Source organism: Gracilinanus agilis, chromosome 1 (assembly GCF_016433145.1).
Source record: "Gracilinanus agilis isolate LMUSP501 chromosome 1, AgileGrace, whole genome shotgun sequence".
NCBI lineage: Eukaryota > Metazoa > Chordata > Mammalia > Didelphimorphia > Didelphidae > Gracilinanus > Gracilinanus agilis.
Genome location: NC_058130.1, coordinates 303,949,714 through 303,968,550, shown reverse-complemented (window position 1 = coordinate 303,968,550; position 18,837 = coordinate 303,949,714). Strand labels below are relative to the sequence as shown.

Below are 18,837 nucleotides of genomic sequence, written 5' to 3'. Positions count from 1 at the left end.
AAATGTTATGGGATAAAATTTTACTATAAGAAAGGAGGGGAAAAGTGGACCCAAAGAACCATGTAAAGTACTTGTAATAACTGATGCAGAGTGAAGTGAGTAGAATCAGGAGAACATTGTATACAATAACATCAACAATGTTAAAACAAACAACTTTAAAAGCCATAAATGACTTTGAGCAATGCAATGACCATTAATGATTCCAGGAAATCAATGACAAAGTATGTTTGCTATCTATTTACTGGCAGAATTGATAGACTTGTGTAAAAAAAGGGAATTTTTTTTAACTTGGCCAATTAGAGAATTTGCATTGCTTGACTTATGTAAATGGTTTTACAAAGATTTTGTTTTCCTTTTTTTTCTTTTGCTTATCCCAGTGAGGTGGAAGATGTCAGAAAATAATAGACTTCCATTTTTTAAATTTAATTTTAAATTTAATTTGATTAAATTAATTTTAATTTTATTAATTTTAATTTAATTTTAAAAATTAAAAGGAGGAATAATAGACTTCAAATAGCAAAATAGCAGTACCAGCAAAACCACTTCATTCTAGATAACAAAACATAAAAGTTAATCAATGAAAATAACTCATTAAGCAAGAGCTAAAAGCAGTCAGCATCACAGACAAGTGCCCAATAAAATAAAAACCAACCAGAAATTCTCTAAACCTAGAAGGCAATTTGGTAGAAATTAGGTTTAGACCAACAATTTATACCAGATGTTACAGTAAGGTGCAAAATGGATATCTAAATATAATTGAGCAAAGTTAAGGAACAATGGAAGGATGTAATTTGCTCAACTATTGCTAAGACAAGAATAATTAAGGCAAAAATATGTAAACAAATCATTTATTTAGTTATAGAAAATAAAATGGTAAATTTTGATTACATAAAATTAAAATAGTTTTGCACAAAGATTTTTCTTAATTGTTACAATTTGGTTAGAAACAATTAAGAAAAATCTTTGCAGTAAAGTGCAGTTTATAAAAACCTGCTCTCCAAGATTTAGAAATAATTAAATATCTCTACATAAGGAATATGTTAGAATACATTCCTTAAGTAAGAATATATCTTAAATAGTTCATCTTTTTTGACTATTTAGGGAATGGCCCCTATAGGGATATATTCTATCCCTGCAAAGGATATGTTCCCTAAGTAGTCAAAAGATAAATAGCAGCTCTCCAAAGAATAAAAGCAAGCTATCAGTAATCATATGAAACAGTGCTACAAATCATTACAAGAAATACAAAATAAAAACTCCAACATTTCATCAAACAGAAACCTAAAATGGTCAATGGCGGAAGGGTTGTTGGAAAACAAGAATACTAATACATAATTTATGGGGCTGTGAATTCATTCAATCATTCTGTAAAACAATTTGGAGTTATGCTGTGCCCTTTCCCCCCAATCATTAAATAGGAAAACTATTATTAAGTATATATATTGCAAGAAAGTCAAAAGAGAAAAGGAAAGATTATATTTGTATATGTGTGGGGAGGTGGAATAAAAATGTAAATTTGCCAATTTCCTGTTACTCTATTTTCACTTTTGTGGAGTTTTCTTGCAAGAACAACTTCAAGATTAGCTTGCTAGCTAAGTTGATGATGCCTGTCTTCATCTAGTAGATAGTATATCTACTATGCATGTGCATGTGCACACACAAGAAAATTTCATAGTGGCAAAGAACTGGAAGGAAGGTGAGTACCCATTAATTTGTAAGGCTAAGGAAACTGTGCTATATGTACCTTAATAAAATATTATTGCATTACAAAAGAAATTACTTTGAAGATTTAGAGAAAGAGAAAGACTGATTGAGGTAACAACAAAATAAGCGAAACCAAGAATATGATTTACATGATGACCACAATTATGTAAAGGAAAACAATGAAAGATCAGGATTATGATGGGGAATGTCTAATTGTTACTCAAGAGTGGCTGATAGTGAAGCATGGCTCACATGTCAGACAGAGAAATGTCAAATAGGTATGAACTGAGGTATACATTTTCAAATATCAGCGATGTATAAACTTTTTTTGTTTGACTCCATATATTTATTACAAGAGTGAGTTCTTTTTGGTAGTGGAGGGAAATATTATAATATTATAGTGATATTTTAAAAATAGCACAAATGAAATATTTATAAGGAAAAAAAACAAGCTTTGAAAGACTAAGGAACAAATGCTTAGGCAGAGAGTAGTCCTAAGTCTTTGCAACTAGGAGTTATCTGAAGTCTTCTATTATAACCAGAGTTTCTGGTGTAGTACCTCTCATCATCTGGACTGATAGTGCAGATAAAATCCAAAATGGGGGAATATAGTCTGCCAGAAGGAAAAGGCATTCACAATGGTCATATTTAAAACAATATTTATCTAAGATCAGAGTTAGTCTCAAGAAGATTCAGGAATTGAATTTACTGGGAAAATTGGAAAGTAGTTTGGCAGAAACTTGGCACAGACCAACATTTTAAACTGAATATCAAGATACAGTCAAAATAGATAAATATTTAGACATAAAGAGTGATAACATAAGTAAATTATGGAAGTATGGGAAAATGTGCCTGCAAATCTATGGATAAAGAAAGAGTTCATGATCAAACAAGAGATAGAAAGACTTCTAGTGCCTAGATGATGGAGGAGAGAATTTGCCTGATTCCTTCCACCTTACTCTCCAAAACACTTTAAAATAAAGCCTCTTGCTGAATTTTGGAGCAGTGAAGCAGTTCTCCTACCCATTAGAGCTCAGAGAATCAGCAGGAGAAGTTTTGTCTACTGGGGTGTGGGAAAGAAGCTCAATTATGAACAGGTAGAGGGAAGGCAAGCTATCAGCAGACAAAGCAGAGCAGAGGTTAGCAGGGAGGCCTCAAATGGCCACTGGCCTATAAACATCAAGGCCCCATTCCCAGTGGCTCCAAGCAGGTTCCTCACTGTCAGGCCAGCAGGTAGATTCCACTCTCAGGGCAAGCCAGGAGTGAGGCTTCATTTCCAAGAAAACCAACAGCAAGAACTCAAACCCCCATTGACAGATTCTCAACCTTGCACAGATACCAGCAATATGGCACCCACAGGGCAAGCCAGCAGCAAGGCTCCCTGTTATACAAGCAAATAATGAGATCCCCCATCATGCAAACTAGGAGGTGAACCTCCTACTAAACAATCCAGCAGCAAGAACCCCACCATTGCAAGCCTGCAGTAAGCCTCCCCCTCCCATCCCTAGTTCAAACCAGAAGCTAGATCCTGAGATTCCCACAAGCTAAAAGCAAAACCCTGAAATAAAGGTCAACATCTTAGTAAAAGAAGCACAAAAAATAGGAAAACAACTTAAAAAGTAGGATTGGCCAAATGGAAAAGGAGTTACAAAAATTCACTGAAGAAAACAACTCCATAAAAAGAATCAGTCAAATGGAAAAGCAGGTACAGCAGCTCATTGAAGAAAATAATTCTTAAAAACCAGAATTGGGCAAATGGAAGCTAATGATTCCATGAGACATCAAGAAACAATCAAACCAAATCAAAAGAATGAAAAAATAGAAGAAATATGACATTTCTCTTTGGAAAAACAATTGACCTAGAAAATAAATCCAGGAAAGACCATCTATGAATTATTGGACTACTTAAAAATCAAGACAAAAAAGGATCTAGACATCATATTTCAAGAAATCATCAAGGAAAACTGCTCCAATTTCCTAGAATTGGAGGGTAAAATATAAATTGAAAGAATTTAGTGATCTCCCCCAAAAAGAAGGTCCTCCTAAAAAATCCCATGAGCATTATAAACAAATTCTAGAACTCCTAGGTTTATGAGAAAATACTACAAACAACCACAAAGACACTATCCAAAATATCATAGAGCCACGGTCAGGATAACATGAGATTTAGGCACTTCTATTATAAAGGACTGGAGGGCCTAAAATAAGATATTCCAGAGGGCAAAAGAGATAGGATTATAACCAAGAATTATTTAACCAGAAAAAAATAGTATAATCCTTCAAGGGGAAAAGTGACTATTTAATGAAATTGAAAACTTTCAAGAATTCCTAAAAAATGACCAGAACTGCATGGAAAAATCTGACATTCAAACAGAAATTTCAAGAGAAGCACAAAAAAGGTAAATAGGAAAGTAAAATCATCCGGGATTCAATAAGGTTGAACTACTTATATTCTTAAATGGGAAGATAATATTTGTAATTCTCAGGAACTAGCAATAATAGGGCATTTAGAAGGGAACATACATAGAGGATGTGTGTGAATTAACTATAATGGAAGTTATCAAAAAAATTAAGAAATGAGAAAGAGTACTGCACTGCAAGTAGAGGGAAGGGAGACACTGAGTGGAATAAATTAACTCAAATAAACAAGGAGGGAGTTATTATTATGGAGAGACAGATGGGAAGATGGACAATGCTGAAACTTTACTCTCTTCAGATTTGACTTGAAGGGGAAACAGCATACATATTCACTTGAATATAGTAACTAGTTACCCCATAGGGAAGTAAAAGGGAAATGGATAAGAAAAGGGGGAAGAGGGCTGATAGAAAGGAAGACAAGTTTGGGGAGATGGTACTCAGAATTAAACTATTTATTAGGAAGAACAGTGAAGAGAGTAAGAGAACAAACAGTAAATGAAGGACAAAGGGAAATATACAGTTAATTATCATAACAGTAAATGTGAATGGGATGAACTCACCCATAAAATGGAAGTAGATAGAAGAATGGACCAAAAACCAGAATCCTATAATAGGCTGTTTACAAGAAGCATATTTGAGGCAGGGAGACACATACAAAGTAAATGTAAAGAGTTGGAACAGAATCTATTATGAATTAACTAAATTTAAAAATGCAGGAGTAGCCATCATGATTTCAGACAAAGCTGAAGCAAAAACAGATCTAAGTCAAAGAGATAAGGAAGGAAATTATATCTTGTTAACAGGTACCACCAACAATGAAGTAATATCAATGCTAAACATATATATAAGAAATGCTATAGCATTTACATTTTTTTAAACCCTTACCTTCCACCTTAGAATCAATACTGTGTATTGATTCCAAGGGAGAAGAATGGTAAGGTCTAGGCAATGAGGATTAAATGACTTGCCCAGGGTCACACATTGAGGAAGTGTCTGAGGCCAGACTTGAACCTAGGACCTCCAGTATCTAAGGTTGGCTTTCAATCAACTGAGCCACCCAGCTGTCCCCTTGCATCTAAATTTTTAAAGGACAAATTAAATTACTTTCATTTCTTCATTTTCTTCCACTGAAGAACTCTTCCACAAATGACTAATAAGGGAAAATATTATACATGATGAAAATCTTTATCAAATTGCTTGCTATTTCAGGGAAGGGGGAAGTTAGGAAGGGATTGAGGGAGGTAGAGTCAGAAGAAAGAAGAGAATTTGGAACTCAAAAAAATTTTTAAGTGAATGTTAAAAAGTGTTTTTATATATAAGAGGGGAAAAATAAAATATTATCATTTTAAACCCTTACCTTCCAACTTAGAACCAATACTATGGTTCCAAGGCAGAAGAGTTAGGCAGTGGTGGTGAAGTGATTTACACAGGGTCACATAACTAGGAAGTGTATGAGGCCAGATCTGATCCAAGGATCTCCCATCTCTTGTCCTAGCTCTCTATCCATTTAGCCACCTAGCTGTCCCCCAAAATAAATTATTTTAAAAATAGCTAGAGGGAGGGCAGCTGGGTAGCTCAGTGGATTGAGAGCCAGGCCTAGAGATGGGAGGTCCTAGGTTCAAATCCAGCCTCAGACACTTCCCAGCTGTGTGACCCTGGGCAAGTCACTTGACCCCCATTGCCCACCCTTACCAATCTTCCACCTATGAGACAATACACCGAAGTACAAGGGTTTAAAAAAAATAGCTAGAGGGGATTACGGGAAGTAAAATAAGTAATTTTGGATATAGAAATGAAAAAGATTTTGCACAAACACAATCATTGAAGTCAAAATTAGAAGGAAAACAAGAAAAGGGGAAGTGGGAATTTGCAGGAAGTCTCTCTGATAATGACCTTATTTCTCAAATGATGAACTAAGTCAGATATAAGAATGAGTCATTCCCGCCATTGATATATGGTCAAAGGACATAAGCAGATTGTTTTCAGAAGAAATCAAGACCATCAATAAGTCATTTGAAAAAGTACTCAATCACTACAAATGAGAGAATTGCAAATTAAAGCTTGAGATATCATCTCACATCTCACATCAATTTGGTTAACATGACACAAAAGGAGAATGATATATGCTGGAGAGGATGTGGAAAAACTGGGACACTAAAGCTCTGCTGAGGGAGTTATACGCTGATTCAACCAGTCTGGTGAATAATTTGGAAATATTCCTAAAGGACTATATAATTGTCTATATCCTTTGACCCAGTAATACCACTACTAGGTCTAGTTTCCCAAAGATATCAAAGTAAAAAGGACCTGTTTGTATAAAAATATTTATAGCAGCTTATTTTGTGGTGGCAAAGAATTGGAAATTAAGGTGATGCCCAGCAATTGGGGAATGGCTGAACAAGTCATAGAATATGATTGTGATGGAGTACTATTGTGCTCTAAGAAATGACAAACACATAATTTCAGAAAAAAACAGGAAAAAACTCAAAGTGAGCAGAACCAAGGAGAATATTGTTTCATAGTAACAGCAATATTGTGGATGATCAACTGGAAGACTTAGCTACTCTAAAGGGGCAACCAGGTGGTTCAGGAAATAGAGAGTCAGGACTAGAGTCAGGAGGTCTGGGGTTCAAATCTAGCCTCAAACACTTTCTAGCCATGGGTCTCTGGGCAAGTCACTTAACTCCAAATGCCTAGCCCTTACTGCTATTCTGCCTTGGAATGACATTTAGTATTCATTCTAAGATAGAAGGTAAGGGTTAAAAAAAGATAATTAAAAAAAATAGCTACACTGATCAAGACAATGATCCAAGACAATCCCAAGGGACCCATGATGAAAAAGAGAGAACTGATGAACTCTAAATGAAGATGAAAACATACTATTTTTTGACTTTATTTTTATTGTTTTATTTTGTTTGTGGTTTGGTTTGTTTGTAATATGGGTAATATGGATATATGTTTTGTGTGATTTCGCACGTATAACTGATATCAAATTACTTGACTTTTCATAGAGAGGTAGGGATAGGAGGGAGAAAGATAATTTTAAAGTCAAAAATTTTAAACGGTTGTTATTTTTTTACATGGGAAATATTTCTCAGAAAAATAAAAGGCAAAGGCCTCAGGTAAAGGGTTGGGAAGTGACAAAGAAATACAAAATTATCACACTGAATACTCCAAAAATGCTAAGTTATAGTACTAGAAAGCATGTAGTGACTTTTATGAGGTTTTTTGAGGTAGCAGATTAAAGGAGTCCAAAGTAGAACCACTAAAATGACATCCATAGACTAGTATGATATAATAAGGCAGTTGAGGTAATCAGCTCTGAAGAAAGAAGCATGAAATAAGTCCTCTTTATAGTAGAACAATGTAGCTTTGGGATCTAGTACTACTGGTAGGCTTATCTCTGTGTCTCTGTGTCTCTGTGTTTCTGTGTTGTATGTCCTCCCTGCACTCTCATCCCTACCTCAGAGATGTTTCATTTTGTTTTTAGTAACAGATTTTATTATGCAAGATAGTATTCTTAAAATAATAATTATTCCACAGTTGCCATATCCTATATTCTACTTGAATTGCCTGATTTACTCATTTTAAGTTAATTAAAGAACAAACATTTTAAGCTTGTGACACACCTACTGTGTGCCAGTGCACTGTTTAAAAGGTCAACATGGCAGAAACAATGAAAAATTCTTTCTTGCTCAGAACTAAACCTAGGTCAAAAGAAACATTTTTCCTTTTAATAATCATTAAAACAATGCAAAAATGAGGGAGATGAATATTTATCACAAAGTCAGTTATGCAAATGCTTAACAATAATTTCTGAGCTCTATCTGATTCTCTCAGGCGTGCTTGTGGCAGGTCAGCAGGCCTAGGTAATCAGGGACCAACATGATCAACACTATAAACCCTAATAGTCTCTAATTTCCATTTCCTGACACCATTATCATAGAAGATTTAAATAATATGAAAGCTGAGTGAATGACTACACAATACTAATGGCTATAGCAGCCATAACAGTGCTGCTGGCTATAATGGCATTGCCATTGTTTTAGCCAACCATTGTTTATCCTTCATTTCTCAATGTCAAAGCCATAAGGGAAAGCAGACATCTGTGTGGGGAAGAATCTATTTACCTGCCTGCAGTTGTTAATTACCATTGTTTGATCTCCTTCCACTTTCCCTCCCCATTCCCCAGGCCATTGGGGAAACAACAACATTTTCCTATTGCTGGTGGCCAGTTGTGCTTTGCTCTAATAGTGAGATGTGGCTCTTCAATGGTTTTTGTGATGGGTAACAGAAATGTTTGTTCACCCTTCAATTACTGAATGATGTACAATGGGGCAAAAAAGAAAAAAACAGAAAATGAGACCAAACACAGAAAAGGAGTAGAAACTGAGAGAACCAACATGAGGAAGAGAAAACATTTAGGTATAAGTCCATTCTCTGTTTAGAATGAGGAAGATTATCCAAGTGTGGATGCTCAGAGTTAAATCTGTGTTAAGAAAATTGACAACTGAGTGCAGATCCTTGGAAATAATTCCATGAACAGTGGATTCTAAGATCAAGCAGAAACAGGCAACTCTAACTTGGAAAGGACAAGAGAGTCCGCAGAAAAATGTAGTGGAAAGCAATTAGTATCTCACTTGAGCAAAGGAAGCAACATTTTTCATTGGAGAGAAAGAGAATATCATCAGGGACAGGGTATGTCAGAAACAAGAGATATAGGAAATATTTATTAAAAAAATTAAAGAATGTAGGCAAAATTGCTTACAACAGAATGGTTATTAAAAAGATAAATAATAGAGGGGACTAATGGAGGAATAATTGCCAGAAAAATGGACATGGAAAATGTAAGCCAAGGCAAAAGCTAATGAAAACTTTTCATTATAAGATCATTTAATTTTCTAGCAATGAATCTATACCATTCAAGTTGTAATTAGCTGATAAAACTATGAGATCCAAACGATACAACTTTTAAAGCTATGGGTAATCTAATTTTCTAATGTTTCTTAAATAAGCTTACTGTACTCATACATACCCAGGAACACAGGCATCGTTCAAAGGCTTAGGGGAGGGTAATCTTGTCTATGTCTCTTAAATAATATTTTCTATTGTAGATCCTACTGGGATTATTGATATAGGTTGTCATCACATATATATTCTTTTTTCTAATTTCACTGCAAAATTATCAATAAAGATGAGTCTTGGCTATCAGATTTTTTTTGGGTGGTGGGGTGCTACAGCAAAGCAATCTGAAAGTCCACTTTTTATTGGTGATAGAATGGGGATATCAGTCTTTCTGGACATTTACTCAAGGTATTATATTAATGATTTCATTGGCTTCTGGATTAGAAATTAGAAAGAGGAGGTTCTGAGGATGATACTTTGTTCATTAAAATGAATTTTGTTATCTTCAAATTACCATTATACTTGCCTCACTGAAAAAGACACTGTACATCATACATAGCATAATACTGATAAAGTTAGTATCACCATTAAATTAACACTCTATGGTTTGTTAAAAATGCTTTGCAGCCTTCACCACATACACACATAACATAGTAATATAATTAATTAAATACAATGGGAAAATACAATGTCATTTCTACAAATATTCTTTCTGAAGAATTATATAAATGTTTAAGGAAAAAAGACACTAATTTTAAGAAACACAAATCAAGTTTAACACCTATAAAAACATTTCACATAATTAAAAATGAGAGAAAATAATGAAGAAAATAATGACTTACTTTTCAATATTATTATTATACTTATGCATTATTAATATACTTACTCTAAATTTACATTGGCATCAATATAGATGGTTAGAAGTTGTCCTCCTAATACATAGCCAATAGCAGGGCCAAGGACAGACATAGCATAGCCAATTCCTACAAAATACATTTTGGATATGAATACATATTGTAATTTTCAAACATTAAACTCAGTAACAATTTACTAAAGCTCAGTAACAATTTACTATCTCCTACTGTTACTTTTAGAAGCAATAGCACAAATAAACATAGAGATCATTTAAATACTCTGGAGATTAAGAACAGAATAATATAAATAATTTTCTTGCATATACATAATAAATGATAGAAAATATTTAACTTTAAGGGATGTTAAAAACTCACCTAAGGGGGCAGCTGGGTAGCTCAGTGGATTGAGAGTCAGGCCTAGAGACGGGAAGTCCTAGGTTCAAACCTGGCCTCAGCCAATTCCCAGCTGTGTGACCCCGGGCAAGTCACTTGACCCCCATTGCCCACCCTTACCACTCTTCCACTAAAGAACCAATACACAGAAGTTAAGGGTTTAAAAAAAATTTTTAAAACTCACCTAATCCATAAATAAAATTAGTATGATTTATGTATTAAAAACTGTCATTGATATTATTAAAAAAATAAGGTAACTGTCATTGATATTATTAAAAAAATAAGGTAAATATTTTTAGCATTTATCATTTGTAGAACTATACCAGTATGCTACTTTCTGGATATAATAAGGTAACTTTTCTTTAAATTTAGATGTCAAAAAATTTTAAGCACAAGTGGGAATCTAAACTAGTATCATCCACTTGTTCTTGTTTATGAAGAGTATAATTTAATTTATTTAAAATTTTAAAAATCATAATGGTAGCTTTTTATATCATCTTCATAAGCAAATACATTTTCCCCATCCATCCTCAGAAATTATTTCTTGATAAAAAATTAAAAGAAAAAAATCAGTTTAGCAAAATCAACCAGTACTTGAAATGAATATGAATCTCACAGTACATGCAATTATCCCATACCTGTCGTCACCTACCTCTATAAATAAAGGAGGAAAATGAATTTTTTCAACTCTTCCCTATGGCTAAGATTGGTTTTTAACTTATAGTTTTACCTATCTAATTTTGATAGTAGTTAAAGCTAATAAACTTAGGAAACAGATTGTTACAATAATTACATACTTTATAATTATAAATCTTATAAAATAAATTTTGACTTATTTGCTACTTGACTTATCCACACTACAATTTTCATCAGCAGCATTAATAATAATGACTTTTTTTTCTAACAGTGCCAAATAAGCTAAAATCAAGAAAAAATAATTTACACTGTGTAAATACCACAATAAATTAATTTATTGCAATTCATATATCCCAATTTATTGGGACCAGATTTAATCTGTATATAAAACAATATCAAGGAAACCAATCTCAAGTTAGGAAAAATAACATTAAGTCAATTTACACAGCACCATGTGTCTTTAAATGCTTTCAAAAAGATATACCAATTTAAAAGTCTGATTCCACTTTACTTCCCTATTTTCCCTGAGAAATATGGGTTAAGTATTAATGAGTTCAAAAGGATGCTTTATATAATCAATAATCTAGGCTAGATCTTTAAAGGTCCTAATATAAAAAAAGAAACAGAACTACCACAAATTTTTAAAAAAGGATATACAAAAAGCAAATAAGGGAAAATTTGAGGATCTTTTATTTACCCTACATTTTAGCAATCTTGAGAAGTATCACTACCCATCTCAGGTAGCCCTGAAATGCTAATAGCCAAAAGGACATCAAATACAACTGAATTCATATCAGCAAGGCTTATTACCACTTACTGACAATCAAACCTCAGATTTACAAGACTCATATTCCTAAGTGGCCAAAAGAATTCATTTTTAAAATACTGAACAAATAGATAAATCAATACATCAAAACATTTTATTCATTTTATGGAGAATATGTTAGTATCAGTAACTTTGAGATTTAAATTGAATTAAGATCTAATACTCAAATACAAAAATTTCAACAATTAGCCAAATAATTCACCTATATAGAGAGAGGACAAGTGTGTGGGAACACTGTCATCAATAAAGGCTGTTCCCAAGGTATAAAGAGGTGTTCCTCCAATTCCCAGCAACATCTGTCCAAGTATGAAGACATACAGGTAGTTTGAAAGTGAAGATGTTATGTAGTGTTCACAAGTGCTGTTGATTCCTGTTAGTGGGCAGGTATCTAAGAAAAGAGTGGAAAATAATTATTTTTTTTTGCTCATCATTTCAAAATTTAAATATACTATATACTATTTTTTGTCAAACATGTAAATGTTATTTAATTATTTCTTAACCATAGTTTCTGGTATGATATTTCAGGTATTTTGTATTTAATTTTAAAAAGTAGCAGTACAATATGATTTTTTTTAAGCTTTAAATTCCAAATCAGAATTTATACTAAGTATTGATTCCAAGGAAGAAGAATGGTAAGAGTTAAGTAAATGGGTTTAAATGACTTGCTTAGGGTCACACAGCAAGGAAGTGTCTAAGGCCATATCTGAACTAAGAATCTCCCATTTCTGGGCCTGGCTTTCAGACTACTAAGCCACCTAGCTGTTCTAAAATCCCATGATTAAAAAAAAACAAACAAAAAAAAAACCCTGACTTGCTATAATAAAACATCCTGGGGTCGAGAGGAGGAGAATGTATTAAATTGCTATTACTAACCACCTATATGAATTCTTTGAGCTTGTTATTAGGGACTAAGATCCACAAAAATCTTTAAAAAGCCAAGTTTTGCCCTAAATATGAAAAGTGCTCTATCATGATGATCTTGATTATAATAGCTCTCTTTTCACTCCTTAATTCAATTCAATGAGGACTTATTAAATACCTAGTAAATGTCAGACTGTATTAGGCAAAGGGGATGAAAACACAAAAGTATGAAATTGTCTTTTCCCTCAAAAGTTTATACAATGCTAGAGGGAAACAACATTTACTATACACAAATAACTATAAAATTTAAGCAAGGTAATCTTAAGGGAAGGGAGTGCTCATAATTGGGAGAATAAAAAAAATTCTTGCATAGTATATAGAACTTATTCCAAAAGTAAAGAGCAAATTCTAGAATTGGAGAATAGTTTATGAAAAGACATAGAGAAAGGAAACAGAATAGCTTTTATAGAGAACAGCCAGTAGGCCACTTTGTCTGAATATAATATGTTAATGGAAGTATTGTGAGATTAACTGAGAAGAGTGTGACAGACTTTAAATGTCATCCAAAAATTTTTATATTTTATTCTAGGAGGAATAAAAAACTATTGACACTTCTTGAATGGAGAACAATAAAATGGGTAGAGAGTCAGACCTGCACTTTAGAAATATTTTTTTGTCGATTGTGTGGAGGATGGATTGGAGAAGTGAAAGGCTAAGGAGAGGGACATTATTAAAGTAATTCAGGCAAGAAGTGGTGAGATTTTGAAGTAGGAAAGCAGCCATATTAGTATATACGTAATGATTGCATTAAAACATTCAGAAAAAGCTTTTGACAAAATATGACACTTTTCTGTTCATAAAAATTAAAAGCACTGGGATCATTCAACCTTCCTTTAACATCAATAATATGATTTATTAAGTGCTCTAAATAAGAAACATTGGAGGTTTTTCTAGAAAGAATAGACAGGTAAAAGAAAAGTTGCTCATTTTCACAACTACTTTGTGTTTTAGAAATGCTAGAGCAATAAGATGAGAAAAAGAAATTTATGGAGTAAGCACACCCAAAGAAAAAAACAAAATAATCACTTTTTGCATATCATATGAAAATTAATTAGGGAAACCTAGAGTCAGCAAAAATTAATTTAAACAATAACTTCAAAAAATAAGTACAAAGTAAACCCACAAAAGTTATCAATTTTTATGTGTATTTCCAACAAAATCAAGGAGGGAGAGAAATAAAAAGAAACTTTACTTAAAATTATAGAATATTTAAAATATTTGCTGTTTCAGCTTCCAACATACACATACATGTACATACATATAAATACAAAAATAATTATGTGAATACAATTACAAAGCATTCCTTAGAGAAAGAAAGATTTAACTAATTGGAAACATTTATTACTCATGTTTAGACCATACCAATATAATTTTTAAAATTATAATACTACCTAAGTTAAATGACGGAGTCCATACCAATCCAGGTACCAACCAAATACTTTCTGGGCCTAGAAAAACTAATAGTAAAATTCATCTGAAAGGACAAAAAGTCAAGAACCTCAAAGGAAACTTTAAAGTGGGAAAGAGGTATTAAGAAGAAATATGGAAGATAGCACTATTAGACATTAGAGTTCAAATGAGTAATCATCAAAACTCTCATGCTAATTTTAAAAATTTTAAAGTTCTATGGAAAAGATTAGGCACATAAGACCCAGAAGCAATCAAATAGTGGTTGATAAATCCATAAATCCATAAAAATTTAAAAGAAAGCTAGAAAGCAGTCTAATGGAAATTTGATTTAGACAAATATTTCATATTATTTACCACAAGAGTCTCTAAATAGAAAACGAACTAGATATGAAAGTTCAGATCATAAACAATTTAGAGAAGAGAAATCACAACTATGGATAATGGGAAAATTACTGGAATAGTATGGGATAGAATGACAGGAGATAAAATGGACAAATGGCTCACAAAAAACAAACATTTGGAACAAAAAAAATTAATTTAGCTGGATGTTAGATGATAAATAGCAAACAGGTAGAAATTTTTGCAGTAAATTTCTTAAGTCTTTATACTCATAACATATTAGGAAGTTACAAATATATAAGAAGAGACATCTGTAAAACAAATACAATAACAAGATTATAAATAGGAAGCTATCAGAGAGAAAAGGGAAAAAAGCAAACTATTGATAACCATTTGAGAAAAATATTTCAAGTAAATAACAAGAAAATGCAAATTCAAACAGCTCTTAGTTTCTATTTTATACCCATAAAATTATCAAGAAAAGGAAAAAAGAAATGACAGTTGTTGCAGAGGTATGGGAGGGCAGGCAATATGATATATTGTCAAAAGCGCGGTGAATTGATTCTACCATTCTGAATTGCAATTTCAAACTATGCTCCAAAAGTAAATAAACTATGCATATTCTGTAACCTCGTTATAAGCTAATTATTTTAAAAGGATCTCTAGTGAAAGAGGGAAAGGACCTATAGAGTAGTAAAGAAAAAAATTATAGCAGCACTATTTGTTGTAGTAAAGAACTGAAAACGACATGAATGTCCAACTGGGACAGGGCTGAACAAAATGTATATGAATATTTTGGGACATGAATCCACTATTTGACAAAAACTGCTGGGAAATTTGGAAAACAATATGGGAGAGATTAGGTTTAGATCAACATCTCACACCCTACACCAAGATAAATTCAGAATGGGTGAATGACTTGAATATAAGGAGGGAAACTATAAATAAGTTAAGTGAACACAGAATAGTATACTTGTCAGATCTCTGGGAAAGGAAAGATTTTAAAACCAAGCAAGAGTTAGAGAAAATTACAAAATGTAAATTAAATGGTTTTGATTATATTAAACTAAAAAGCTTTTGTACAAACAAAAACAATGTAGTCAAAATCAGAAGGGAAACAACAAATTGGGAAAAAATCTTTATAACGAAAAACTCTGACAGGGGTCTAATCACTCAAATATACAAGGAGTTAAAGCAATTGTATAAAAAAATCAAGCCATTCCCCAATAGATAAATGGGCAAGAGACATGAATAGGCAATTTTCAGATAAGGAAATCAAAAGTATCAAAAAGCACATGAGAAAGTGGTCTAAATCTCTAATAATTCGAGAAATGCAAATCAAAACAACTCTGAGGTATCACCTCACACCTAGCAGATTGGCTAAAATGAAAGAAGGGGAGAGTAATGAATGTTGGAGGGGATGTGGGAAAATCGGGACATTGATGCATTGCTGGTGGAGTTGTGAAATAATCCGGCCATTCTGGCTGGCAATTTGGAACTATGCCCAAAGGGCTATAAAAGACTGCCTGCCCTTTGATCCAGCCATACCATTGCTGGGTTTGTACCCCAAAGAGATCATAGATAAACAGACTTGTACGAAAATATTTATAGCTGTGCTTTTTGTAGTGGCAAAAAACTGGAAAATGAGGGGATGTCCTTCAATTGGGGAATGGCTGAACAAATTGTGGTATATGCGGGTGATGGAATACTATTGTGCTAAAAGGAATAATAAACTGGAGGAATTCCATGCAAATTGGAGAGACCTCCAGGAAGTGATGCAGAGCGAAAGGAGCAGAGCCAGAAGAACATTGTACACAGAGACTGATATACTATGGTAAAATCAAATGTAATGGGCTCCTGTACCAGCAGCACTGCAATGACACAAGACAGCTCTGAGGGATTTATGGTAAAGATGCTACCCACATTCAGAGGAAGGACTGCAGGAGAGGAAACATATAAGATAAACAATTGCTTGAATGCATGGGCTGAGGCGGACATGAACGGGAAATAGACCCTGAACAAGGACACATGGTACATGGTACAACCAGTGGAAATGTGCATTGGCCATGGGTGGGAGGAGAGCGGAGGGTGAAGGGGAAAGTAGGGGCATAAAGTATGTAAACAGATTAAAAACGAATATTAATAAATGTCTAATAAAAAAAAGAAATTTGCAAGATAAAAATGTATATGAATATGATGGAGTATTATTGTACTGTAAGAAATGGCAAATTCAAAGAAATCTGGAAATACACATGGAAAGTGAGCATAATCAGGAGAACAATTTATATAACAACTATATGTATATATGAAGAGGAAAACAATTTTGAAGCACTTATAAACTATGACCAATGAGATAATCCAACACAATCCCAAAAGACTGAGGAGGAAGAATGCATCCTACATTTTGGAAGATTGGTGCAAAATGTGACATACATTCCCAGATATAGCCAAGATGTGGGTTTATTTTGCTTTACTATATTTCTTTTCTTAAACATCAGAGAGCTTTAACTGAGGAAGAAAGGCTGAATTATAGTGGGAGACAGAGATAATGATGCTCACCCGCAAAAAAAAAAAAAAAAAAAAAAAACAGTCACTGAAACATTTTTTTGAAATACACATGAAAAAGAGCAGGAGGAAGCTGAGAAGTCACAGATAAGTAGGGCAGTTGAGATCACCATTTAAAATTTAATATATACTTTTTTTTTTTTAACCCTTGTACTTCGGTGTATTGTCTCATAGGTGGAAGATTGGTAAGGGTGGGCAATGGAGGTCAAGTGACTTGTCCAGGATCACACAGCTGGGAAGTGGCTGAGGCCGGGTTTGAACCTAGGACCTTCTGTCTCTAGGCCTGACTCTCACTCCACTGAGCTACCCAGCTGCCCCTTTAATATATACTTTTAAAAGAAGTTTAAATTGATTCATAAGCTTTATGTATAATCTTTTTCTGCTCTTCTTTAAGTATAAAAATGTTGATATATTTCTAATTGAAAATATTGAAAAATATTTTTTAAAAAAATGAATCTTCATTCAATAAATATGTATTGAACATCTATTATTTGTTCTTGTTTATTTCTTTTTAACCCTTATCTTCTGTTTTAGAATCAATACTGAGTACCTATTTCTATGGCAGAATGTGCTAAGCAATTAGGGTTAAGTGATTTGCCCAGGGTCGCACATCTAGGAAGAGACTGGGGTCACATTTGAACCCAGGTACTTCTGACTCCAGTGCTGGCACTTTATCCACTATTTGTAAGGCATCATGCTGAAAATCTTATTTATTCAGTATTGAATACACTGGTAATGAATGGTAAACTATGTGCATCTATCTACCAATATGAATATAATCAAATAATATTTGTGTCCATATGTATGTAGCACTATACTAGGTATTATGTGTATTTTTTCATATTTGTCTATACCTGAATCTTACACATTCTCTCTTGATTATCTTGTCTATGAAACTTTTGCTGATGTTCCAGATAGTAAGGACAGTCCTCTTTTGGAGTTCAGATAGCACTTTGTTATACAACTCTCTACTACCCTAACATATAGTACTGGGTATTTCCGTTATTTTTCTATTTAACACTCCTATTAGATTGGAGGTTTTATTAAGTCAGGGACCATACCTTATTTGTACACCAGGGTCTATTATTCGGGGTTGTTAATAAGCAGTTTCTTTATCTATGAGCAACTGCTACCTACTAACTTATCTGGCACCTAGCACAATGAATACATGGACTTCTCACACACCTAATGCAAGCATTCAGATACATGCTGAGGAAAAAATTATTTATTAAATAATCTTTATTTAATGTATCTGAGATCATATGAAAAAATAGCCATACCAAAAGTCATTTAAATTTTAATGTTAATTTAAAATTTTTCTTTCAGATATTATTAAATATTTATAATGAAAATATGCCCTACTTTGCTAATAGCTTTAGGTATGAAATGCCATTTAATCTGTGGCCAGGAATATAAAACAAGCCAATGTACTTTGTTATTAAGAAGTATTTCTTAAGAATATAATAATTGTTTCCATTTTTAAATATCCATTTGTGATTTTTGGCAAAATGATTAAGAAGTTGTAAGTAAGCTCAGCCTCCTATCATTACCAGAAAGCAGTAAGAAGTATACTAAATAAAGAAGGTAAAGGAAAGCTATCTTTGTGAGCAAAAGCCCACAGAAAAACTAGTATATTGGATTTTAAAAAATAAACAAAAAAAAAACCTCCTAATACAAAAAACAATACTATAGAGTAAAAAGACCTGAGAAATCTTTAGCAGAAGAGAAATGTCTCCAGTAACAAGGAGAGTCCCAGAGAAGTAAATCGAGTAACTCCAAGAATGGAGACAGACAGGAGGAAAAAAGAGAGAGAGAGAGAGAGAGAGAGAGAGAGAGAGAGAGAGAGAGAGAGAGAGAGAGAGAGAG

The 18,837-nt window shown here is 33.2% G+C and overlaps 1 protein-coding gene across 1 annotated transcript in view; it reads right to left on the bottom strand.

Moving 5' to 3' along the window:
- LOC123251194 (solute carrier organic anion transporter family member 4C1-like) overlaps positions 1–18,837 on the bottom strand; it is a 113,828-nt gene that overhangs the window by 91,546 nt on the left and 3,445 nt on the right. The window contains exons 2-3 of the mRNA XM_044680390.1: positions 11,939–12,142; positions 9,914–10,010 (exon numbers count right to left, since the gene is read on the bottom strand). Of these exons, the coding sequence (XP_044536325.1) occupies positions 9,914–10,010; positions 11,939–12,142 (301 nt within the window). The remainder of the gene's footprint in view (positions 1–9,913; positions 10,011–11,938; positions 12,143–18,837) is intronic.